This window comes from Pelophylax lessonae (genome assembly GCF_965119305.1).
Source record: "Pelophylax lessonae genome assembly, chromosome: 4".
Lineage (NCBI taxonomy): Eukaryota > Metazoa > Chordata > Amphibia > Anura > Ranidae > Pelophylax > Pelophylax lessonae.
The window spans coordinates 305,921,097-305,949,090 of NC_138771.1; the positions used below are offsets into that span (position 1 = coordinate 305,921,097).

The 27,994-nt window shown below is 42.1% G+C and overlaps 1 protein-coding gene across 2 annotated transcripts in view; it reads right to left on the minus strand.

Annotated features, from left to right (window-relative positions):
* The window catches only part of NR1H4 (nuclear receptor subfamily 1 group H member 4), a 150,558-nt gene that overhangs the window by 100,028 nt on the left and 22,536 nt on the right, over window positions 1-27,994 (minus strand). Inside the window, exon 2 of one of the 2 annotated variants that reach the window (XM_082254748.1) lies at window positions 23,229-23,371. In XM_082254748.1, the coding sequence (XP_082110874.1) occupies window positions 23,229-23,313 (85 nt within the window). In that variant the 5' untranslated portion in view covers window positions 23,314-23,371. Of the gene's footprint in view, window positions 1-7,113; window positions 7,257-23,228; window positions 23,372-27,994 lie in introns of those variants that run through there. The other variant, XM_082254749.1, reaches the window with a different exon arrangement.

Genomic DNA, 27,994 nt, shown 5'->3' on the forward strand with positions numbered 1-27,994 from the left:
GAATAATGCTGGCCAATTTTTGGTCCATGTATACCCAGGTTTACTTCTAATGTTGTCACCTAGTTCAGGGCCGGATTAAGAGCATCATGGGCTTGGTGCTGAGGATTTTGAAGGGCCTTAAGGGCCGTGCCTTGCCATGCACCCAGAGGAGGAAGGGTGCAGCCATGCATGCCTAATTCAACATGGGATGCTGTCTCTGAAGCCCATAAACACATCCATGCATCGGCAACTGTCCCTCCTTGTCCAGCCTTCGCGCTGTGTGGGGAGGTTCTGAGGGTGCTGCCTGGGGAAGCGAGCATAGAAGCCAGACTTCTGTGTTTACAAGTGACAGAAGAGCGGTAACAGTGAATATGGCCAACCCGGGGCCTATATAAAAGGTAGGGGCCTGGAGCTGCAGCTCCAATAGCCCCTACGTTAATCTGGCCCTGACCTAGTTGCTTGATAAATGCCCCTCGTTGTTTTATCCTCAAAGGTACAATTAGCAATCCAAATACTATTCATACTATGGAATGGTTTCCTAAGCAAGTCATTTTCACTTTTAGTTTACCAGGAACCTAATGTAGTATCTTAAGTGGAACTAAACACCCGCATTTATTAAAATCTGTAAATAAAAAGTAGAAGGGTAAAACCTCAGTTAGGCTTTTCATTGCTGCCTGTGTCATGATTGAGCAGGACTTTCTTTACTTCTTATTACAGTGCTGATGGAAGCAGGAAGTGGGGAGAAATCTCTCCAATGGAGATACAGAGAGCATTTCAAATCCTTTGTAGTAGCATGGTGAAAGGATAGAACAAAGATGTTTTGTGGCCTGTGAGAGGAATTCTACCCAATGTTAGAGAGAGAGGAACTCTACCTAATAGGCACAGCGACAGGAATACAAACCAAGTTTCCAACGTCTCATTCTACCAAACCATTGACTGATTTAGTACAGTATATAAAAATATAAAAATAAAGCCGCGCTAACTTGAAACATAAATGATCAAACCAAGTGCTTAAATGAGGCAATAAATATCACATCCAAATAACATATATTCATAAAAAGTATAGTCCAAATAAGATGTGCAGGGTGTAGAAACAGAAACTCCTCCACCGTAATTTTGTAACTTCTCAATCCGTGATAAATTGAGGACCACGCTATGTGCTTACCACAAATAAGATGAATAAGAGCCCAGCAATAAATGCATATGGTGTGCAAAGTGTAGAAACAGAGACTCCTCCACCGCAATATTCCTCAATCTGTGATAAAGTAAGGGTCACGCTGTGCTCTTACCACAAAATGAATGAATAAGAGCCCAGCAATATGTATAGATGATACAGCTCCGGTCCGGTCCAATGGGAAACAGAATGACCCCTCCAACTGGTTCAGCCTGGCGGAAGCACCAATCCGGAACAATGCTACAGCACAGACCGTCCAGATCTAACACTCTCCGGCCTTTCCCAGGATCAGTCTCTCTCTCTCTCTCTCCTATCTCTTCCTGTTTGGCTTGTCCGTGATTTAGTACAGTGTTTCACAGCTTACATAGTAGATGTAAACCCTAACCAAATGTCCTGTAGCTAGCTAACAATAGTGTATCTTGGTGAATTTGGGGGTGGGGAAGGAAGGGTTTTTACTTTTTTTCTTACTTCTTTACCTTGGTTCCAGGCCTGGCTGCTGTGGTTGAATAAACTCCTTTCAGGGATTAGAGAACTAGAAGCATGTTGGTCATCAGAAAGGATCCTGCTACCATCAGGTGGCAAGAAGGTTCTTATGGAGCACCTCCTTAAATGTATTTTGTGCTCCCTTTGGGATGGTGACAGTAGATTTACCATTTTACCATGGTACCTCTCTTTGGTGACCTATATACAGGGGTCCTTGCCAGGTATTTAAACATAAAGAACCCCATTGGCTAAAAATTGCCTGCATGGAGGACCCTGATTCCTCCCCAGTCTCGCCCCAGTCGTGTACCACTCGCAAGGGTTGGGAGGGGTAAAACATCCCCATTAAAGCTTGCCTCATTTCCTCCTTCTCACAGTCAGCCTCCTAATACTCCTCATATTCTTCGTCATCCTTTTGCTTTCTCGTTGCATTTCACAAGCTGGTGGAGGGAAAGAATTGCTTTTGGGTAAAATAATGCCACCTGGGAGATGTATGGCATTCTGGGCAAAATAATGGTGGCTGGGTAACTGCCGCTGTGGTGTAACACAGGCTATAAACTCATGGAAAGGGGCGATTCAATGAGCTGTAATGGCAGCAGCTGCAAAGCCAGCAGTTTTGCCAAGGTCCCTGGGCATGAAGGTTATTTATTAACATTTTTTTTCTATCACTCCAGCAACAGATATGTTAAGAAAAGGTCCAAACACACTGCAGAGCTTTGTGGACTGGCCCCTTAGAAAGCTGTGGCCTCTAATTTCAGCCAACTATTCATACCCAGTATGCAGGGACATGGTGGGGATAGCAGAAGAGCAGGAAAAATGTGCACATTAGCAATACCCACAGACAAGTGGCTGGTATGCATCTGGGAAGTAAGAGGTAGATGGAAAAGGTGTATTAGCAGCATTTGCAAGAAAGTGGCTGTTCTGTGCCTTGGAGGTGTAAGAAGAGCCAAGGCATTGTTAGCCATTGTATTACCTCTCCGTATGCTGGGGCTGCATAGTTTAGCTGGAGGAACCTGATGGCTCCTACTACCTCTACATGAAGAAACTCTGCTTTTCACTTTAAGCAGACATTACACTTTTTTTAATAAAGGGGATTGTTTAATATTAATGGCAGCTACAGCAATAAGTGGGATAAATATGTGGTGCTTTGGTGCATACCACAGTATGCAGTGATGTGCCACAAACAAAGGGCAGCTTTGCCCATGTCAGCAACAGGTGTACGCTGTGGCGCCCCCAAAACAAAACCCCACCTTTCTCAAACCCTCTCCTATCCATTCACCCATTCAATAGTATTTTTAAATATAAATTTCAGTTATGTGTTTGGGTAAAAATTGGCTGCTGTCAGGACAGCATGCCAAAACTTTAATAGGCAGCAACTAAAAAGAGACAAAGCAAGTTTTATCCTGCAATAAAAATTAGAGTATATTATCTGATACACAATAGCCACAAATATTTTTTTGTAGCTGGACAGAATGTGCCCAGCTTGGCTAGGCTGCAAAAAGAAAAAAAGATAGAGAGACAAGGTAGGTTTTATCTTGAAATAAACATAATAGTGCATTATTTGATAAACAATAGACACAAAAATTGTACAGTGACTGGACATCATGTAAGTAGTTTGTTTGAGCTACAAAATATAATGGAGGTTTTATCTTGAAACAAACAGTATTACCTGAGAAAAAATAGCCACATATATTTTAACGCTGGGGAACTAGAATTGAACACATATTTTGAGAAACAAAGCAGAGTTGCCCTACAGTAATAATTAGAAATGTATCGGCTAAGGTTGCTGCTTTTCTTTTGGTAAAAAAAAAAAGGGGGGGGGCAGGGGGTGCTGGGTAGGGGGTAGAGTGAGGTTAGGTTAATTGCAATGTCAACCTTTGGAGTGACTTAGGCTTAAAGGGGTATGGTTAAATAAAACCTGAGCCTAATCAGGATCAAACAGAGTGCATGGGCTAGGAATGCGTAACATAGAGAGTGCAGGGGTCAGGCATGCATAATACACAAAGTACAGCATTTTCTTTCTATTTTCAATCACATGCAGTGGGTTGGGCAAAGGGACAGGTGACAGCATCCACTGACTGAAGAGGCAGCAGGAGTTTGCATGCTTTTGAAGCCTCTTGCATCCTAGCAACTGAGGATAGAAGGCGGTGTGAACTGCTTGAATCATAGCAACAAAGAGTGTGCTAGATGGTGTGAGCTGTGTTATTCCTAGCAACCAAAGACACTAGGAATCATGAGCTGCCTGCAACTAGCAACAAAGAGCGCTAGGTTATGTGAGCCGCCTGCATCCTAGCAACTGTTAGACGGCATGAGATGTCAGGATCCTAGCAACCAAGTTAGGTGGCATGAGCTGCCTGCACCCTAGCAACCAAGGGCACTAGGTGGTGTAACCAAGCCTCTACTCTCACATCCTGAATTTGTAAAGGCTGCACCACTTCTCTGGAATAATTTCTTTAAAGACATTATAAAAATATACCTCTTAGGAAATCCTATCATCCCCTATACTTCTTTTTCATCAGCTTCTTAACAGACTTGTCTATTGTGCACAATTTTACATCCATGCCCCCCATTTTTGGACTTTTTTAATAATACTTCACAACTTTTTCCTGTCCCTATGTTAGTTATTCAACTGCTAAGGGGAATGAGCAGCTGGCATTCTAGCAATCAGGGAAGGGTGGCATTCCTACTCCTTTTGGCACTTGAGGTCCACCTGCAGAAACATTGCGTGTCACTTTTTCAGTGCTGGAGAGATGGAATAGGCCTCAAAATTTGAGACACAAAGCAGGATTTACTGTGCAGCAAACATTAGAAATTTGCCAGCTGAGGTCCAGTTGTGGAAACACTGTGTGGCATCGCTACCGTGGTGGAGCACCGGTCTAGACTTCAAGAGGTTGCAGAAGCTGGATATGTGGCAAGTATAACTTTTTTGGGGGTTGAGGCAGATAAACACATTGTCTTCCAGAACCAGCTCACTTCCAACCACCTCCTTGTGTAGATCCTCTGCCTCTCACCTTAGGTCTGTCTGACATTTTTAATAAAGGAGATTGCCTAAATTTAGTGCTAGCTATGACAATAAGGGGTAAAAAAAAAATTGCGGTGTTTTGGTGCATACTCCTTTACCACACAAGTATGCAGTGATGAGCTGCAAATAAAGGGCAGCTTTGCCTGTGTTAGCAACAAGTGTATGGGGCAGAGGAGTCCTGTCAAAATAAAATATTCCTTTAAGTATTTATTATATACTATTTGTTATTAATATTATATTATTATATATCATATACAGTAGTTGTTAGTAAGGTATTAAGTAAGGCAGTACCCACTTTCTGCATCCCAGATTCCCACACCACTGCAAGCAAACTGACTCCTCTCCACAGTTTCTGTTGGCTTTGCATAAGAACTACCAGCCTGGCCACTAACACCTTTCTCCTCTTTAGCCCTGCTAAACTTATGTGACCCAGGGAACTCTTCTTTAATTGGTGGGAGCTGTGACCCACAGGATTACTTTGCATGCACCCAAAGGTCCACTCTGTGCCCCAACCTTACCTACTAAACTGATGGGGCCCAGGCCTGGTACAGGACATCTGCCTCTGCCCTATTGTTAGCCCTGGTTACAAAGACTTAGGTCTGGTGCATTTCCACATTTAATTTGCCAGGAGAGCACATTTCTAACACACTGGATCAGTTGTGAACCCATATCAGGTAGCAGTAAACCAGAATCCTATCCCTAACAGTGATCACCAAGCCACATAGGGTATATTCCTTCATATAGCAGTAGATACCTGACAGGGTACAGCCCTTCCCTATTCTTTGCAATACAAATGAAAAATTGTTTGGGCTTTAAATACTTTTTTACCTTATATCTTTAGGCTAGCCGAAGCACCTCATACATACACATGAAGAACAAAGTCCGTGCAAATAGAGTCTCCATAGCACTTTAAACCAAGGACACAGCATTGCAAAGCAAAAGTGCTAACAACCTTGCCGCATGTGAAGAGCAAATCACTGTTTACAGCAAAAAACATTGATTTTTATGCTAAAGATAAAGAGGCAATATATGATGTAATTATTCATCCTTTCGGCGGACTGGACATACCGATGTGAAGCGCGCTCTTTGTATACCGTGGTGATCATTTTTATAAAGCTTTTCATGTAAGTGCAATATTTTTTTCAATAAAGTTGCCTGTTCAGATATACTACACTATTGGCCCTTTTATCCTTCTGAGGTGGTGTCATTTCCTGCTGGAGGTTCAGAGGGGTCAAGATTTGTGTTTTTCCTCTATCCACATTGCCTTCCTGGATTTGGGAGTCCTATTTTAGCTGGAGGAACTGAGAGGGATTCTTCATCTACACTGAGTGTACCCTGATCTTGCTGGCGACTGTTTGACCACTCTGTAACAGGAGGGTTAGACTATCTGGTAAGGAGTTTTGGCTGTCACCACTGGGTGGATTTGGTTTTTCCTTACTGCACACACTCGTGATTGGACAATCTGGATTGATCTCCTCTTTCTCCTTTGCTTTTGGTTGTAAAGACTTTGGGACTCTCTTCATGTATAATTTGATGCATTTATATGTATCTAATATTGGCTCTGCTCCTACTTGACCAATTATTCATCCTAGACTGACCTGATTTTGCCATGATTGTTTTTGGATATCTCATGAACAAAGCCTAAAATATCCAAACCTTGAACATATAAACCTCAGGTCAACTTTGTAAAGAAACAGACGAAGAAGAAGGCAGTTTCTGCATATTATGGAAACAAACCTCAATTGTGAAGTTTTCAGGCATATCAGTTAGCATGCAGGAAATATATACTGTCTTGAATTCAATTACCATGCTGAGATTCCGAAAGTGCCGATCTGACTTTATGACATCACAATTGCTAGGAAGATGACACATGGGGCATTCCCCTGCTCACATAGAGTATGCATGACTGCTGAACTGCTTTGCACTATTGTAGATCTTCATGCAAACCTTATTCAACACACAATAAATATATGCTTCATAAATGCGCTGGCTTAAAATACATGGTATTTTATGACACACAGACCTTACACAATGAAATATTAAAAATGGATTGAGGTTCTCTTTGAAAAAAAAAAAAAAAGAGATCACAGTTACTGCAGATTTAAACAAGCAACATTTTGGGAAATGACTATAAATCACTAGTGGCCATTTATAATAAGTTTCTAGGCTAGGTGTGTATTGTAACATAGAGACTCTTCACTTGAAATACTGGTAAGTGTTTGAATCTTGCATGGGATTGCTCTGAGTGCTGTACTACTCCAGAAGAGGTATTTAAGTACCTTTTTGACAGTAGACTTTTTATCTTAGCTGTCAAGTTATACAAGGCAGCTGCAAGTTTATGTGAAAGTTTTACAGAACTGGTTAATGCTGTTTTTAAATATGTCACCGTCACGAAAAAATGTTTTAACATCAAGTCCAACGTTCAAGATCTAGATAATGCATATAAAAAGACACCTACCGTTTGTTTTGCTTCGTCTCACCATTTCCATAATAAAACTAACGCCCTCCTTTAAAAATGTCTTTTCATTTACTGTACAGCTTTTCTATACACAGTAATTGTTGCCTTCTCATTCTCTATCAAGTTGAAAATGAGAATTTCCGTCTATATCTGGCAGGCTAAGGTGTGACAGAACAGAGGTTATATGCTGATTACTGATTAACTTGTCTGAAGTACAGCAAAATGGAATTGCTGATATGAAGAATAACTGATTTAAAGTAGCAATATCTTCAGAAAACTGTTATAGTTGTTGTTTTAGCCCCTGTTCAAAACTGGTGCGACTTATCATGCGACTTGGCAGTTCAAAATTAGCATGACAAGTTGCACCCCATTGCCGGCAAAGGAACTGTTCATACCACTGCTACTCATGTAAAAAAGATTCCTGCACTACTTTTTACCAATTTCATTGCAATTAAATCGGCAGTGCAAATCACACCGATGTGAGGCTTTGAAATTGCGCTGAAGTAGCGCAATTTCAAAGCCGCACTGATGTGAACAGGAGCTTAGCTGTATCCCGATTCAAAGATTTATTTTAGCCATTACACAGCATCTTGTTGAGGTAACATAGTTACTGCCAGTCTAGTGTAGCAAGAAAACTGTCCTCCATAGTAGGCATAGAATTTATGTTGGTCTGACATGTTGCAGTCCATGACTGGTTGCTTTGGTATTTGCATTAGGGCCACTCCTGAAAGCTTCTCAGATGTGGGCATCCCTATTTTAAAGGCTAATTTCACATATTCAGGCAAAATTTACCTTTCCATAATAAATAGAAGCCCTTTGAAATGTAATTTCTGCCCCAGCCATGCTATGTGCACATCTCTGAGTCTCTGACCTACCTCATCTATAGAAGCGTTGAAATTTTAGCTGTTTATTTTTCAGTGAGTTAAAAAAAAATGTTTTGCTTCCATCACTTCCTGTAGATCATGTGACATCCAGGAAGCTTTGAATTAGGGATAGACCAATATGTTTTTTTCAGGGCCGACACCGATACTGATATTTTGGTCACAGCGTATTGGTATCGGCCAATATGGGCTGATATTTTGTACATTTAAAGTTTTGAAAGATAAAGACAATTTTTGACACAAATCTGGTACTGAACATGTTAATTTTTGTTTAATGTGGTAGGTGGCTGGCTGTCTGGCACCCTGTGGTAGGTGGCTGGCTGTTTGGCACCCTGTGGTGGGTGGCTGGCTTGCTTGAACCCTGTGATGGATGGGTGGCTGGCTGGCACCCTGTGGTGAGTGGCTGGCTATCTGGCACCCTGTGGTGGGTGGGTGGATGGCTGGCTAGCACCCTGTGGTTGGTGTCTGGCTGGCTGGCACAGGGGCTGTGGGTGGGTGGCTGGCTGGTACAGGGCCTGTGGGTGGCTGGCTGGTACAGTGCCTGTGGCTGGCAGGTACAGGGCCTGTGGGTGGGTGGCTGGCTGGTACAGGGCCTGTGGGTGGCTGGCTGGCTGGCTCGCTGGTAAGATGCCTGTGACTGGCTGGCTGGTACAGGGCCTGTGGATGTGGGTGCCTGGCTGGCAACAGGCTGCTGTGGGTGGGTGTATGGCTGTGATACACTCCCGCAAGACTAGTCCCGACTCCAGACGAGGCTGTCCAAGGCAAAGGAGGCGGACTAAGAAGGCAGAATGACGTCACAAAAATATCGGCAATATCGGCCAGTTCCGGGGCTGATACCCATATATCGGAGAAAGTGCATATCGGCCCCCGATATATCGGCCTTGCCGATAATCGGTCTATTTCTACTTTGAATCCCAGCATGCACTGGCTTGCTGCATCACTGAAGAGGGTGTATAGGGTGTATTCACCACTCTGGACCATACCTCCCTCATTACTGTACCACCTTCCACCCGCTTTTTGTACAATCTCCTTTAGATCTTCATCAGCTATGTAGTGCAAGGGCCTGTCTGATTTGATACAAATTGATAGATTGTTCAGGTGTGTCTTCCTATTCCATAGCTATGGTAAATCTAAAGAAAATGGTACAAAAATCATACAAGCAGAGGGCATAGTGTATGACCATCTTTATTCAAGTATTTGGGGGGGGCGGGTGGAGGCACTCAGCTCTCAAACCCTGTTCACAACTCTGCATAGTGGAAACTCCCACTCCTGCGCATGTTTCGGAGTTACATAGTTACATAGTAGCTGAGGTTGAATAAATACAATAGTCCATCCAGTTCAACCTGTGTAGGCGCGCGTGGCCGTAATCATCTCTCATACCCCTTAATGTTCTGATCCTTGAGATGTACGTCCAAGAGTCTTTTGAAAGTAGCCATACTTCCCGCAGAAAGGGGGTAGGAGAAGAAAAGCAGCGCCACCTCAGTGTAGATTAAAAGGTTATTTATTACATAAAAACAACGTAGTAACTCACACAGAGGAAATCGTTGATCAGCAAATGGTAATAGTTCTTCTGCAACACTGCAGGGATGTTCGGGAAGTACACTGTGGCGGCCGTGGTCCTGGCTGTGCCGGTGGAGTCCGACACTTCCTGTGGTTCTGGCAGCGTTCAGTATCCAGGCTTACATCCAATAGTGGCAGGGGGGTGCTCGCGTTCGGAGCATGCGTGCTCCTTCCTCAGGCAATGCTGATTTGTGTGACAGACTGGGAGTTTTATAGCTGAGGGACTCAGGGGGCGGGAGCTTGTTGCTGTGGAGATGCGATATATACAATGAGTCATCAGGTCAGAACAGGAAGTCATATGACAGAAAGTCTCCGGGGTGGGGGCCTGTTGCTGTGGGGATGCGGTATACACAATGAGTAATCTGGCCAAAAAAGGAAGTCATGTGACAGAGAGTCTCCGGGGGTGGGGGCCTGTTGCTGTGGAGATGTGGTGTATACAATCAGTTGTAAAAAAAAAAAAAAAAAAAAAAAATATATAATAATAAAAATGAAAATAAAAATAGAAAAAAAAAAAAAAAAAAAAAAAAAAAAAAAAAAATATATAATAATAAAAATGAAAATAAAAATAGAAATAGAAAAAAAAAAAAAAAAAAAATATTATGAAAAAACTGATAATATTTAACCTAGAAAAAATAATAAGAAATAATGCATATATACTACTATGTATAGGCGCGTAAAGATGGGAATGAAATAAGTCCATGACGGAGAGGGGCTTCTCATAGTTAATTGAGATGAGGGTGGTAGTATTTAAAGGTAGAGGGAAAAGCAGAATATGAAGTATTCTGGAGAAATAATGCAGGATGTGAAGTATTGCTATATTTAGGATACTCAGTAGTAGTTTTAAAGTAGTGGGTTCACCTCAATTTCTTCGTTTAAGCCCCCCGGTGTCAGGGAGTCCAGGCGATATATCCAATAGGATTCTCGAGCACACAGGCGTTTAAACCTTTCTGCTGGAGGAAGATTTTTCGGTATGGATTCAATAATCCACACTTTTAGGTCCGCTGAAGATTGGTGGTGGTGCTGCAGGAAGTGTTTGGGGACGCTGCGTTTGTCGTTGCCAGCTTCAACAAACCTTCTGTGTTCCCCAAATCTTTTGCGTAGAGTGCGGATGGTGCGGCCTACGTAAAGTAGGCCGCATGGACATGACATACAGTATATTACGAACTCCGTGGAACAGTTGAAAAAATCTGGAATGGTATATTTTTGTCCTTTTGTAGAAAATTCTTTTAGGCCGTGTGTAACATGCTTGCAGGTGAGACATAATTTTTTGCGGCATTGGAACATGCCTTTGATGTTTAGAAAGGTTAGGGGTGCACTTGGTGTAGTGGGAGATTTTTGGATTTTACTTGGAGCGATATTGTTCTTTAGATTCCGAGCTCTTCTGTATGACACCAAAGGGCGGTCAGGGATACTGGCTTTTAAATGTGGATCGGCTTGGAGAATGGGCCAATGTTTCTTGAGAATGTGTTCCATTTGTTTGTACCGGTTATGAAATTTGGTGGTGAATCTCAGTGGTTGTGTATGTGGATCGAGGAGGTTTCCTTCTTTTGTGTTGTTTCTTGGTTCATTTTTTTGATAGAACGTGAAGGCGTCATCTATGAGTTTTGGTGGATATCCCTTTTCTAAAAATTTTTTTGTCAGGTGATTGCCATGAGTGGTGAAATCCTCGGTTCGTGTGCAGTTGTGTCTGAGTCGGCAAAATTGACTTTTTGGGATGTTGTTTATCCAGCGGGGGTGATGGCAGCTTTTGAAGTGCAAATAGGAATTGCCCGCTGTAGGTTTGGTATAATTTTCAGTGAATATTGTTTGTTGGTCGTGGCAGAGTAGGAGGTCCAGGAAGGCTAAAGAGTCTTGATTTTGTACTGAAGTGAAGGTAAGGCCCATATTGTTTTGATTGCAGTGATCTATGAAGGGTTGGATGGTGGGGGGTGTACCATCCCAGATAATCACTACGTCGTCAATGTAACGGCCATAGAATATAATCTGGGAGGAAAAAGGATTGTTGGACCAGATGTATCTCTTTTCCCACAGGCCCATGGTCAAGTTGGCATAGCTGGGTGCGAAATTCGTACCCATAGCTGTGCCATGGGTCTGTAGGTAGAAGTCGCCGTTAAACTCAAAATAATTATGAGTTAGGCAGTATTCTGTGGCTTCCAGGATAAATTGTGCTTGGCGAGGATTCATGTTTGAGTCTTCTTCTAGAAAATGTTTGACTGCTGATAGGCCTACATCATGCGGTATTGATGTGTATAGGGAGCAGACGTCCAGTGACAGCCACATGTAGGAGGGTTCCCATGTGTAGTTGGCTAGCATGTCGAGAAGATGTAAACTGTCTCTAACATAGGATGGAAGATTTTGTGCCAGTGGTTGTAAAAACTGGTCGATATAAATAGAAAAATAGCTAGTGACACTCTCCATGGCTGCCACGATGGGTCTGCCGGGTGGATTGATTGGGTCTTTGTGAATCTTCGGTAGGTGATAGAAATATGGTCTGCTGTAGAGATCATGTTTCAAGAAGGCTGTTTCTGTTTTGTTAATAATTCCTTCTGATGAAGCATTATTGATGAGTTGGTGTGCTTCTGAGGTGAATTCTGGTAAAGGGTCTTTTTCTAATTTGGTATAGGTGTTTGCATCTGACAATAGTCTGGCTGATTCTTGAAGGTAGTTGGATCTATTTTGGACCACGATCCCACCACCTTTGTCGGCAGACTTAATGATGATGTTGTTGTTTTTGGTGAGATTAGCCATGGCTAGACTTTCTTCAGTGGAAAGGTTGGAGTGGGAACCTCGAGTGGTACGGTTTTGTTGGCAAAGTTTTTGGATGTCTTTATAAACTACCTGGTAGAAAGTTTGTATGTAGGACCCTTTGGAGGAGGTGGGGTTGAAGATGGATGGTGGGCGAAGTGACGTGTGCGACACTGGTGGAGAGGTAGGCAGATGTTGGCTAAGAAATTCGACATATAGGTCCTCATTCTCGGTGTATAGTTGCTCCAGATGTAGTAGGGCTGTTAGATCGGAGGGAGTTGAATTTAGGTCCTCGGAGTCGGGGATAGGGTCGAAATCAAGCGTTTCTTCTGTAATCTTGTTGTCATCGTTTTTTTCTTCGATTTTCATATGAAAGAAGCGTTTTACAGTGAGATTTCTGATAAACCGGTTAAGGTCTACGAAAAGTTGGAACGGGTTGGGGCCAGCGGTTGGAGCAAACGTGAGACCCCTGCTGAGCAGAGATACTTCAGGAGGTGTTAGGGTGTGGTTGGATAGATTGAAGATTTTAATGGTCATCTGGTCTTTCGTTTTTTGTCTTTTGCGTCCCCCCCGTTTGCCTCTTCTGTGTTTTTTCTTTTTGGAGACGGACGGGGGGTTTGGGCTAAAAAAGACAAATTTTCCAGACAGCTGGGTAGTGTGGGTTGAGCTGAATTTGAGCCTTTTGCGACATTGGTGTCTGGTTCCTTTGAGGTCTGGGTAGAAGTGGGATGATTAGCCTTCGTCCTCTGTTTAGGGTTGTCACAGGAAGATGAGGAGGTTTTTTTGTTGTTGTTGTTTTTGGACTTTGGTGTTGAGCTGTGGCTGGATGCAGGCAATAATTTAGTAGTTGTAGGCAATGTTCCAATGCCGCAAAAAATTATGTCTCACCTGCAAGCATGTTACACACGGCCTAAAAGAATTTTCTACAAAAGGACAAAAATATACCATTCCAGATTTTTTCAACTGTTCCACGGAGTTCGTAATATACTGTATGTCATGTCCATGCGGCCTACTTTACGTAGGCCGCACCATCCGCACTCTACGCAAAAGATTTGGGGAACACAGAAGGTTTGTTGAAGCTGGCAACGACAAACGCAGCGTCCCCAAACACTTCCTGCAGCACCACCACCAATCTTCAGCGGACCTAAAAGTGTGGATTATTGAATCCATACCGAAAAATCTTCCTCCAGCAGAAAGGTTTAAACGCCTGTGTGCTCGAGAATCCTATTGGATATATCGCCTGGACTCCCTGACACCGGGGGGCTTAAACGAAGAAATTGAGGTGAACCCACTACTTTAAAACTACTACTGAGTATCCTAAATATAGCAATACTTCACATCCTGCATTATTTCTCCAGAATACTTCATATTCTGCTTTTCCCTCTACCTTTAAATACTACCACCCTCATCTCAATTAACTATGAGAAGCCCCTCTCCGTCATGGACTTATTTCATTCCCATCTTTACGCGCCTATACATAGTAGTATATATGCATTATTTCTTATTATTTTTTCTAGGTTAAATATTATCAGTTTTTTCATAATATTTTTTTTTTTTTTTTTTTTCTATTTCTTTTTTTTTTTTTTTTTTTTTTTTTTCTATTTCTATTTTTATTTTCATTTTTATTATTATATATTTTTTTTTTTTTTTTTTTTTTTCTATTTTTATTTTCATTTTTATTATTATATATTTTTTTTTTTTTTTTTTTTACAACTGATTGTATACACCACATCTCCACAGCAACAGGCCCCCACCCCCGGAGACTCTCTGTCACATGACTTCCTTTTTTGGCCAGATTACTCATTGTGTATACCGCATCCCCACAGCAACAGGCCCCCACCCCGGAGACTTTCTGTCATATGACTTCCTGTTCTGACCTGATGACTCATTGTATATATCGCATCTCCACAGCAACAAGCTCCCGCCCCCTGAGTCCCTCAGCTATAAAACTCCCAGTCTGTCACACAAATCAGCATTGCCTGAGGAAGGAGCACGCATGCTCCGAACGCGAGCACCCCCCTGCCACTATTGGATGTAAGCCTGGATACTGAACGCTGCCAGAACCACAGGAAGTGTCGGACTCCACCGGCACAGCCAGGACCACGGCCGCCACAGTGTACTTCCCGAACATCCCTGCAGTGTTGCAGAAGAACTATTACCATTTGCTGATCAACGATTTCCTCTGTGTGAGTTACTACGTTGTTTTTATGTAATAAATAACCTTTTAATCTACACTGAGGTGGCGCTGCTTTTCTTCTCCTACCCCTTTTTGTCTGTTGCAGAGTCCCTCTAGCTCTGTATGAAGCCTGCAGCCACCTCCACCATCCATCTCCACTAACCCGAGGGATTGAACTATCCTGCATACTTCCTAAAAAGACTAACTACAGCCACAGTTGAAACTTTTTTCATAAGATCGAATGTACTTGACTCTTTCACTGGCGCAGGTCGAACGTTGTGTATATGTACCATACTTCCCGCAGAAACTACCTCTTGTGGTAGAGAATTCCACACTTTTGTAGCCCTAACAGTAAAGAACCCCCTACGTTGCCTGAGGTCAAAACACTTCTCCTCTAATCACATTGTATGTCCTCGAGTCCTCATGCAATCCTTGCAACTGAATAGCTTTTTTTCTATGCTGAGATCACCAATCACCATTGAGGTATTTATAAATTGCTATCATGTCTCCTCCCAGGCGTCTCTTCTCCAGGGAGAATAAATTAAGCGATTGTAAATGCTCTTCATAATTAAGGTCCTCCAATCCCCTAATTAGTCTAGTTGCCCTTCTCTGGACTCTCTCCAGCTCCAACACATCCCTTGTGAGGATTGGCGACCAGAACTGGACGGAATACTCCAGATGCGGTCGGACAAGAGTTTTATAAAGTGGTAGGATTATAGTTTTATCTCTGGAATACATCCCTTTCTTTATGCATGCTAATATTTTGCCGGCTTTGGCAGCTGCCTCTTGACATTGCATGCTATTGCTTAGTCTATCTTCTACCAAGACTCCCAGATCTTTCTCCATTTTTGATTCCCCCAAGGTTCCCCCCTAAAGTGTATTGTGCTTTTATGTTTTTAGTCCCCAAGTGCAAAACCTTACACTTCTCCACATTAAACCTCATATGCCATGTCGTTACCCACTCCGTTATTTTGTTCAGGTCATTCTGTAGGATATCTGCTTCATTCTGTGCTGTTATTGCCCTGCCCAATTTTGTGTCATCTGCAAAAACTGATATAGAACTACTGATCCCGTCCTCAATGCTGTTTATGAATACATTGAACAGGGTTGGTCCCAGGACTGAGCCTTGGGGGACCCCACTTACCACCCCATACCAGTCTGAGTATGCGTTATTTATTACCACCCTTTGGACATGCCCTTTTAGCCAGTTCCGTATCCAAGAGCAAACCTTGTGGTTGATGCCTGCAGACCTTATTTTATAAATTAAGCGCTTGTGGAGAACTGTATCAAACGCCTTAGCGAAATCCAGGTACACCACATCCACTGGTCTGCCCCTATCTAGCTCACGGCTCACCTCCTCGTAGAATGTTAAGAGAGTGGTTTGAGTTCTTTGAGTACTCTCGGATGTACGCTATCCGGGCCTGGTGATTTATTTGTGTTCATTTTATCCAGCCTTTCCCTGATTTCACCCTCTGTTAGCCATAGCGGCAAGTTCTGTGTATTACTACTAACCATACAGTCATGGTCAGTGTACCCCTCCTTTTCCTGTGTAAAGGCTGAGGAGAAAAAAGCATTCAGCACGGTTGCCTTTTCAGTGTCCTCTGTAACCATCCTCCCCTCATCGTTAATTATGTGTGCAATATGCTCTGCCCTTGTTTTTTTGCTGTTGATATATTTAAAGAATTTCTTAGGATTCTTTTTACTATCCTCCGCTATTTGTCTCTCGAAGTTGATTTTAGCCATTTTGATTTCGTATTTACTTTTCTTATTTGCCTCCTTGTATTGCTGGAAAGTGTTTTTGCAAAGGGTAGATATTCACTTAAATGAGCTGCCCTAAACGTGGGGCATTTGTGTTGCCTTTGTCACATGACAAACCACATCTGCTACCTGCACCTGGTGTGCCATTAACATTTAACAGGAATCCAAGTGCGATGTGCATTTGCAGTATAGTTGCAAAAGCACGCTTTTTCTATACAGGTTTCTGTGCATTTGAAAATTTCACTTTCAGGCCCCATTCACACCTAGCATTGTGGGAGTACACATTTTTTGGCTCGTCCTGAACACGCATAGCACATTGATTGCAATTGGCTGCCCTACACGTGGCAAAGTAGCTCATGGGACAATTTGGTGTGCTGCAGGTTGCACGTTGCTGTTAACAATTAATGGCCAAAAGTGCGACTAGTTCATGTTACCTGTATAAAGGTGGTCATACACTATACCAATACTAAAATTTGCATATACAATCTCTGTACAATTTCCTTTAGACTTACCAAAACTATATAATAGGAGGACACACCATCTATACAATCACTCTGTAGATCTAAAGGAGATGAATGTCTGTAAACAAGCCACATAAAATGGAAGTCCAAAAAGATGTTCATAGGGCCCTAGGGCTCTCTTTTGGCATCCAATGCCCTTACTGCTGTGCAATTCCGAGTCGCAAGCAGTGTACTATGTAAGTCTTATGGAAAATTTAGCTGTTTTAACTCTTTGTTTATGCTATACCTTAAAAAATATGCTATAAGATGATTCTGCTTCTGGGCTCTTTTTGAGCTATTTACTCCTAGTTGGATACTGGTGTGGTGGTCTGTCTGAGGTTCATTCCTTCTGTTGGCATCCAGAGTTAATCCAAGCTCATTACATCTAATGATCTTGTGCTACTGTTATGGTAGCAACATCATCTGGTGGTTGTCCAATCTCTCTGGTGGTGGTGGTGTTTCACGAGTGATCTATTGTTGCACCTTCATTCACGGACTCTACGTCTATGAACAACTTTTTGTACTTCCATATTTATGTGGCTTGCTTACAGACATTCATTCCTTTTAATGCGCTACACTCTTTATTTTATATATGTTTATGCTGGTTAGGTTTACCACATGTGTGTTTAGCTGCTATTTTTGAACACACACAGTGCAGGATTTTTGATAATTATTATATAGGCTGCTATCTGATCGCTCAGCACCTGCACACTTTGCCAAATGAACAATTGATGACAGGGGAAGGAGAAGTACAAAACAAGTAAGACTGTGGCTGTGTATTCAGTTAGAATGGGGATCGCTAATTGCATTGGAAATAGAGGTGGGTGGGAGCCATCTCCTATGGGCAGGTTCGGGGTGTGTGTTAGTGAGGTCAGCTGGTGAATTCTTTCCTGTGTCTTGTTGGTTTTCACAACCTAATGTCTGTCCAGATAATAATGTAGCAGTTTTCCATACAATAACGTGGATGCTGAGGTAACAGCTGGTGTAGGGAAAAAAGAATGCTTTTTCTTTTCTGCCAAAGATGTACATTAGTCTTATATTGGTACATAGGGAAGCTGGAAATTAGGCAATTTTTAGTATGTTCAGCATCATGTCTCACTGTAAATGGCTTTTTTTTTTTTTTTTTTTTTTTTTTTTTTTAATCTATTGCAAAGTTCCTTATCTGGAGATACTGTCAAAAATAGCACTTTCTATATTTTCTCCTTCTTTTGCTCCTTTTCCCCTTTTTCTTTCTTTACCTATTACTGCTCAGGTCGTTATTCTTTTCCTTCTTACCCTTCTACTCTTTGCTTTTTCTCTCTTTTGGGGGTCTGGATGCGGGAGAGATGATATATGCTCGGGGCTGTGGAGCTTTAGTTTTGGAACCCGGACTATGAGTCTGTGCCTTACTGGTCACTTGAGGGTGGCCGCCAGTTTATTACCTTGTTACTATGCAGGCCATATCTATTGGTAATGTTTTCATACTGGTTCTTTTTATGGGTGGGGCATGAGGGATGATCGGGGTCGGGGGGCTGCATTTGGGGTGTCTGGGGTTGGAGGCGGGGCCTCTGCTCTCCCATTCGTTATCCGGTTTAGTTGGTCTTATGGACCTTGAACATGCCTCCTTTGCAGCAGTACAGGTACAGAACCTCATGTATTACAATGCCATGTGTTTCACTGTTGCATTATCTGATACCGATGAGACAATGTTTTATATGCTTGCACACACTGTTGTGTTGTATGTCGCTTTTCTGTATGCTACCCCTTTCTTTTGTTTCACTGTTTTGTAAAAACTCAATAAAAACGATTGAATACTAAAAATAGCACTTTCTGCTAAGCAGCTACCTCACAATTAGTAGGAGCACGGTCACCTTGCCATGTGTATGCCTTTGGTTGGTTGTTAGACTGAATTTCAGGTCTATCAGATTGGCATCCCAATGGGCACCTGAAGAAACCCACATGGAAGGCTGACATTGAGCCAGGCAGTGGTTTAGTATTGTCAGCCTGGAACAGGAAGTGCCTTTACTGGCAGGATCTACAGGTAAGGAACTTGAGATAAATACACAAACAGATTTGCTGACGAGATTATTTTACTGTAAGGGATCCCCGAAACTTTTGAACAAAGGGCCAGTTTACTGTTATTCGATATTGATGGGGAGGCTAAAAGTGGGCAATAGGAGTAGAGAATGCCCGATGTCAGTGGTCATAAAAATATGACCTAGTGTCTGTGTTTAGTAGGAGTAGAAAATGCCCCGATGTCAGTGGTTGGTGGGACTAAAAATATGATCCAGTACCTGTGGTTAGTTCGAGGAGAAATAGTATACGATTGTTAGTGTCAGTAGAAGAATAATGCCTTATTGTTGGTGTCAATGGAAGGAATAGTGCCTCAATATTGGTGTCAGTGGAAGTAATAGTGCTGCAATATTGGTGTTAGTGGGAGGAATAGTGCTCCAAGGACTGAATAAAAACAAAGAACTGAATCCAGCCCACGAGTCACAGTTTGGATACCATTAGTATACAGTGAGGCTGAGGCATGATGGCAAACATACTGAGTGACAAACAGATTTAGGGTTTACATAAACTTTGTATGGTAAATGCGTACATGCCGTGCATGATTATTACTGTATCACCAGGGCTTCACACAGTTTAGGTAAATAAATAAGCACTGATATAGTATACTGGTTTAGCCACTTTTTAGCCACTGTCAAGAACAGTACTGATGTATAGTCATAATGTAACTGGCAGCTGCTGAAAGCGTTGGGTTTAATTCAGTACAGGGAACTAAACTGGCCATATCTTCAATGGTTTGGCATGCACTGAGGTGTCCGGGTCCATAGAAGTATAAGAACGCATAGCTATAATGGTGACAATTGTGTCTGGTCTGAATCTGAGATCTGAATACATTACTTGAAGAGGACTGCATAGGGGTATAAGTCATGGCTGCCATGAAAAGTTGTAAGATGGGGCAAGTTAAAGGAATTGGTTGACATTTGCTGAGGACTCACTGATGGTACTAAAACCTTTTCATCCCGTAGATGTGCCACTCTATGAGCTTCTGATTTTTCTTCTTTTCATACTTTTCTTTTTTCTTTGAGTAATATAAGTGTGATTGCATTTACTGTTCACTGTGTTTCATTGTTATTAGACAGAGGCCATTTCCTCAGCAAGGGAAGATAAGTGAGGTGATCAACCCACATGCACTCTCTGACTTGTAGGTGTGGCCTCTTTCATTCTATTTATGTGCGTAAAGGCTAATTGTCTTTATCACATTGCTGCATCAAAAATGAAAGTTTAATAGAACATAGTGTTAGCAGAGCTGCCATTTGCAGTTATTGTAAGTTAGACATTATCAGGCGAAAGATAGTGACTCACATCATTTGTAAACCAAAAGCGATTTGGAAACTCTATGTTAATATTTAAATTGATGATTTGTATGAAGCAATTTCCTGTGCTGAATCATAAACATTTCTAGGTATTTAGATGAGGCTACACAAAGAGCAATTCTGTGCAGTAACCAGTGACAACAATTTATAAAAAGAGTGGCATATCACAGATACACTATTTTCTTGATGCAGTGATATTACAGGTATTTTATTAATTCAGTAGTTAACAGAGAAGACAGATGTCCACAATTTGAATAGAGGATTGGGCCTGAAGATCATAGAAACTTAAAGGGTTAGTTCACCTTCATTAAAAAACTGCCTATGTTGATGAGAGGCATCTTGAAAACAAAAAGGAAACCATTAATTGGTTGCAGGGGTGGCAGGGGCCTATTACAGTACCAAATGAACCACACAGATATACATAAAATATATAGAATTTATTCATAAAGTGCCTCAAAACATATTTATAACAATAGTGTGCACAACCCTTATCATGGGCAGTGTTGGGGGTAACTAGTTACAAAGTAACTGATTACAGTAACTACATTACTTTTTTTGGTAACTAAGTAAGGTAACTAGTTACAATACTAATATTGGTAACTACACTACTTTACTAGGCTATAGGAAGTAACTACACTACTTTACTATGCTATAGGAACTCGCTTTCCTGCGTTACCCAAGCCGTGCGATACAATCGTTATTTCGAAGAATAGAGAGGGATGAAGTTTATGACTTTTTGTTGCACTTTATGTTTTATTCTGTTTTTTCAGGTTTTGTTCTTATGTTTCCCAAAGCCTGTGTTTATACAATAAACTCTATGCAGAAAGAGTGTCATGTATCTTCTTCTACACGGTCAATTAAGAAAGAGGAAAGTAAAGTAATAAGTAGTGAAGTTACTTTTCAAATGCAGTAACTAGTAAAGTAATCTCATTACAATTTACAGAAGTAACTAGTAACTAGTAACTAGTTACATTTTTTGAGTAACTACCCCAACACTGATCATGGGTTGTATTTGCCCCCAACCCAGGGGGTAATTCTGAAGTCGTTACCAACCCAGAATCAATTGAGCCCAAAGCCAGACGGTTTCAAGACTTATTCTTGCTCAGGGTATGTACGTGCGAGGAGTGACCCAGTTCAGTTGGTAGGCAAAAAGGAGAGCCTGGCAGCCACAGGGATCTCATTGGAGCACTTAACAGTATCAGTAGGTTCATCCAGCGGCACAGCCGGCCACAACCACTAAAACAGGGAAGCTGAAGACACGGATCGCTGTGGCTGCCAGTCTCTCCTTTTGCTGCTAAGTAGCCTTGGGCTGTATCCTGACACTGGAATAAAAAGAATGGGTGGGTGCTTTATAGGGCACTGCATCCTAAAATTGTACTAAACAGAAAATATTTTTATGTCAAAATGACTTTATATGGTGCTCAGGAATACCACTGAATAAAATATATACTAATCAACATTTTATTCATGTAATCAGACGGGAGTTTTTTTTTTTTATTCATGTTCATTGATTTGTTAATGTTTTTAGTAAAATTATGATTTTTATATGCAGTATTTTATGTAGTGGTATTTTTGAACACCATAGAAAGTCCTTTTGCTATAACATTATTTTCTGTGTATCTTGACACTTCTTTCCTTTGTTCCTATAACTCACTTGTCCAGCTGTTGCTGACCTTGGCCTGTATCCTGATGCTGTCCCTGCTTTCTGATTCAGTACTTTGGTTTCTGCCCCAGCTTTGTTACTGTCTACTGATCAGATGCTACCATGCTTCTGCCTCTGGTCCTTAACCCATGGTCCACAGTCATGTGCACCTTACACCCAACAGCTGGCGCTGTCTGCAACATTGGCCACTCGATCTCCACCAGACCTGTCAGCCACAGAATCACCAGGGAGCCATTGTCATCACACTGGTGGCACCAGACTGTCTGTTTATTTATTTATTTTATTTTATTTCAGGTACTTATATAGCGCTGTCAATTTACGCAGCGCTTTACATATACATTGTACATTCACATCAGTCCCTGCCCTCAAGGAGCTTACAATCTAAGGTCCCTAACTCACATACATACACAGTAGGGTCATTTTTTATTATGCAGGATCCAATTAACCTACCAGCATGTCTTTGGAGTGTGGGAGGAAACCAGAGTACCCGGAGGAAACCCACGCAGGCACAGGGAGAACATGCAAACTCCAGGCAGGTAGTGTTGTGGTTGGGATTCGAACCAGCGACCCTCTTGCTGCTAGGTGAAAGTGCTAACCACTACAACACTGTGCCGCCCTGTCTGTTGCACAAACTCCAAAAAGTGAGACAAGGAGAGATTAAACTGATTCCTTCTGATAGTACATATTATGGGCTCTGTACAGATATAAATCTGTATACTCTGACTGTACAAAGCCACCCTGGGACCAACAAAATGTTTATAAGGGGCCAGCTTGCCACAGGCATGCAGAGTATGGACTTATTGGAATCTGGCTGATGTGCTGGAAATCTCAACCTTGCAGGGAGAAGACAGTGATTATTGCTAGCAGCTACAACAGCCGCTAGCGATAATTGCAAGTGAATCCAGCAGGCTAGTTGTACCCAAGTTGATCGATCGACAGCTTGGTACATTCAGCCGGCCCAAGAACGGTTACCATATCGGCTGGTTCCTGCTGAACCAGCCAAGATTCAAACCCTGTAAGGCCGGCCTTAGAGTTCACTAGAGTTTACAGTATGCAAGATTTAACTGTATGTGTGTGTCCAGCCAGCAAGTCCCTCTAGTGGTGGTCAGTGTTATTAGGGGTTGTGATAACTGTACCCATCTAGTTTCACCTTCCCAAAGTGCGCTTAGGCTGGCCATACATTATACTATTTTCTTAATTAATTTCCTCTGGATTTATCTTCAACTATGTAGTACAATGGCATGCCTAACTGTATACAAAATGAAAGTGTTTAGGTTTGACCTCATATATAGTTTTGGTAAATCTAAAGGAAAATGTTATAACTCCTCATTTCTTCTCCACCAAAAAAGATTCTCATTCTAGTGATTCTCCAATTAACTTACATTAAAGAAACACTTATTTCAAAGCGTAAAATTTGTTAAGTTTATTTCTCTTCATTAACCTTATTAGCTTATATAACTTTAGACTTACCAGTGAAATGGGAGCTATCTATGAGCGAGATCCCTGTATCTATTGGATGATGACAATATCCCGAAAGGTCAATTTCAGATTCCATCCAGGTACTGAGGTCTTTGATTTATTCTCCTCAGATGATTTTAAAGTGTAGTCTTGACCTATTGCAATATATGAAGTGATATATGTTTTTTCATGCATATTTACATGCTGTTGTTTCTATATACTTTACACATTGCTATTATTAATGATCAGTATTAAAACTAAAGAATTACATAACAATCAAGTTCAGTAGAAAGACATGTAGTCTATCAAGTTTTGATGTGAAAGAAACTCTTTGAGAAACGAATCCTACCAAGTCTAGATTTAGAGTATAAGTACATCAGGATACACTGACAACTTTAAAACACTAAAGGCCATATGACTGGGTGTTGTCCCCAACGCTGACTCAGAACCAGTGCAAGGAAAGGTACTGAATTATTATTAATATTGGTTAAAATTAGTTTTGTAGTACTGAAGGAAGGACTAGGAATATTGGTAAATTCTTGCCATCTTATTTGATGACATTAGATGTATGGCATGGTTTGCAAGTCATTTCAGAAGGCTGCTTAGAATGTAAATTAGCGAAGAGCTGATGGGGCTCTGTGATTGGCAAGTAAACAAGGATCCTTCATAAATATAAAGTGATATGCCTGAATAGGCCACCTGGAGAATCCCCTGCATGTCTGTTTTATTCTCCCAGAGATGTTAACCTGGTATGGTTGTTTTTTTTTCAGGCTGGGTTCACACCGCATCCAATTCACCTAACAGGCAAGGTTCACACAGGTCCAGGGCGGCCACAGAGCAGATTGCAAAAGAGTCCTGTGCATTTTTGGGTCCAGTTCAGGTGTGAATTCAAACAAAAATTCAGACCTGAATTGCATCTAATCGGTTAAGAGGAACGCACTGGACCGCAGGCACGAAAACACGGCTGCACATGTGTGTGCAATGTGTGATATGTGAGCCTCAGGTATATTGCCAAATCTCCCCCACACATAAGCAATTTGAGAGCTTTGACAAGTAACACAAGGACTGTTACAGTAAACCCCCCTCCATTGCGGGGGTTACGTTCCGGACCCAGCCGCGAAAAGTGAAATTCTGCGAAATAGAAAAACCCTATTAAAATGCATTGTAGGCATGATTTTTTTACTGTCACTGTACGTGTAAAAGCATTTTAAGGTCTTTAAACACACTTTTAAAACAATAGAAACTAATTTAAACACATAAAAGATACTAAGAGACAGAGCAAGAGCTATGAAAAACACAAAAATCTTTCATTTTTTATATAGTAAAATAACATTACAAAAAAAACGCAAATTACCGGGACCGCAAAAACTGAACCGCGATGTAGCGGGGGATTACTGTATATTCAAGTTGAGTATTCTGGGAAGCTGTAGGACTGGCATACAGCAGCAGCATTCTTAGAATTGCTTGGTCTGTTGTTTTGTACTGAAGCAGTATGGCAATTAGCCCATGTTCCTTCCGTTTAAACAATCTTTAATAGGTAATTTCAGTAGTAAAAATCCATGCTTCCATATCTGGATGCCTCAGTATGACAGGTTCAATAGGGACAGTAGAGACAGTAGACAGAACTGTCCAGGATGTCAGGAAACCCCACATAAATGTTTTAAGATAAATTCCAGGTATGGCAATTTTTACATCATTACATTGGGCCAGCTTGGACCAATGTTAATATGTGTGTGCTATATCTGTGGTATCCCCCTGGAAGCTGGAAATTGCTTTAGTATGTGAGAGGGGCCACTCACCCTTCACATGGGGGTACCCTTCACTTTGAACACGCTCATCAATGCCCAGTATCAGGTGGGGACTGCGATCATGTGAGAATCAAACATTAAGGCAGTTAGAGGTGAGCCGTATCACTGTGTGCAGTAATTAAAGTACAGAGTTCCTCTGAAAAGTGGTGTCCTGTGTCACTACACACCTTGAGTGATGTATGTTGCAATTAGAAGGGACACTGTTGAGCCCGTGCCCTCTCCGCCAGTCCACCCTACCTCTGCCACCTCACTTTCAGTGACAAAATGGGGTTCTGCAGTGCACTTTGCGCAGACCTCATAAGTGTAGTTTTTATCTCTTTCCTTTCTGTACCATGTGACCAGGCTATGGAACTCAGTCCCAGTTGCTACAGGAAACCAACCGCTGAGAAGGAAGTCAGGACACAGACCCCCTTGCTACTGGAGGACCCACCAACTACACCAGGTACCATGATTTACGGCTGCAATGTACCTTGCGCTAATACTTGGCTAACCACAGGAACTGCATTACTCTTCCTGCTTGACTTGTTGAGTAGACCTCTTGTAGTGGCTTTGCTTCATACCCTACAAGTGCTTTACTGACCCTAGTTCTTTCATACACCAGGAACCATCATGCACCCCTTTAAATGACTTCAGACCAGGCTTAGAACAGTTGATGCAACTTTTACTTGGATTATCTGAATAGTACAGTCCAACATGAACAACAACATTAGAATGTCCCTAACTATCTCTAGAAAGCTGCCCAGGCATACCTCTATAGGATAGTAGCCCATGCTTGGCATTCTCCAAGAAATGGCAGATTTCAAGACTCCAGGTGTCTTCTGATGGACTGCATGGCGCATCAGCCTCCTTTGTAGCAATCACATCATCCTCTTGAGTGGGAACATGATCCCAAGACTCAGGCCTTCCCCCTTTTTATAATATCAGATAGGCTGTACCCAAAAAGCCAAAAAACAGTAAAGTACAGCATTAACCCTTTCCCAGCCTGGGTCAGCCACTGTCTAGCTAACAAACTATGGACAACTGCCTACAAGTAAGAACTGATATTACGCTGATCTCCACTAGCTTCCAAGCCCCGTATCAAGTGTCTGCCCTGCTGCATTGGGAAAATAGAAGTTTGCAAAGTGCTTTCTGATTGCAAAGCCCTTTCTGAATGGATGAGGTGAAGAGGCAGGGCCGTGATGTCCCAATCTTCACTTCATCCAATCAGAGAACACTTTGCATTCACTGAGAAAATGCAAAGTGTTCTCTGAACAGTGCCTGTGTTGAGCAGGCAACCTCCTTTTTTCAGTAAGCAGCAGGGTAGCCCCTCAGCATGGAACTCAGCTAGTGGAGATCACTTTAGCAGGGTGCCTACCAAAGTGATTTCCAGCTTCCAGGGGTCTGGGCAAGTTATGGTATGCATAGTTACATTTTTACATTGGTATGTAAAAAATACCATATTACCTGGAATTCAACATTAAGACTGAGAGGTATAAAATAATCCACGTGAGATCACAGAAGCCCTCAGTTTCTCTAAAGATTACCAGTCTTTCTGGCAGTCTGGTCTTTTTCTCATATATTCAATGACACATTCATGTATGACAAAGTCTAATAATGCAATGTAATAAGCAGGTGTGTAGAGTGAGCTTTAAATATATAACACAAAGATTATTTTACTGAAAAGTCTGATTTCCAGCAGCATATGGAGACTACTGGTCAGAGTGTGGCATGCTGGAGCATATCTACATGACCCTTGCACACAAATATTGGCTGAGCTTCAAATCTGATTAACTAAACAGAAAATGTCAAACAGAGATAGGTAAGATCCAAATTTATTTTAAACAGCCCTACTACTGTAGCCAGGTGCTGGGCTACAAAAACATGGCGAAGGAGACATGGCCCTTTGTTATTTCACTCTCTACTGTGATGCTGGATGTCATGCCACACTATCCCCTTCAGCCAGCAGGGGGAGAGCTATAACCAGAAAGCCTATGGACTCCTATGCTGGGAGCTGAGATACATAGTAGTTCTAGTTTGAAATATCAGCCATAGAAAAGAGCAAATGGACCTTTTACAGTACAGTTCCAAGAGGACACTAAGAAGAAGGAGGAGTGATGAGAGGTCTTTTACCAGATTGCATGGGAAGTCGCTACATCTTGGCACCAAGGAGACCGATGAGAGCACATCTACCTGCATGCTGGCCAGACTGCTGAGAGGCCAGACCAGTAGGGCCGGAGCTTGGTGCCCAAGAATAGAGAAACCTGGCGCAGAACTGCACGGACCACAGCATCACATCTGCACCATTGCCACATGGAGACAAGGGTGTCCTCTCACCCTTTTCTTCCCACCGCTGATCAGCAAAGACACTCTGTGGAGAGACACAGGGGGACCCCCTTCACAGCGACAGTTCACAGCCACACTACAGGGACTGGTGAGAAGGCCCACTGCCCATTGTTCACACTTCTTACAGGGACTGAGCCACTAATGGCAGGATATTGATTCAACTGCACCTATACCTACCGCATCTATACTGCACATATACTGCATATGAACTGCATCGTTACTGCACCTAACTGTATGCTGGTTTATTAAGACTATCAATAAGTGCACCAACACTTCTTAAAGAGCCCCAGTGACAGCCGGCAGAGAAACAACCTAAAAGATCCCCCACCAAGCCATTCTTCTATCCCCTACTCATTACTTATGTAACGGGTACCTCCGCACAATAAGCCTAGGCCTAGCATAGTAATCAGTAAGGCACCTTGGCAGTATAGCCTCCTGAATGCAGTTAATATTTGCTATTACCAATCTCCAAAAAAAAGCCCCAGGGTTCCACCCGTTTACGCTTAAATTCCCAAATTACTGGAACCTTAACAGGCCAAATGGCAGGAAGTTAGGGTGGCTTTACACTGCCCCGCTGCACTTTTGCTGAAGTGCAGCTAAACTGCAGCCTTTTGAGTTGGTTAGCTGTGCTTTCCCATAGACTTCCAA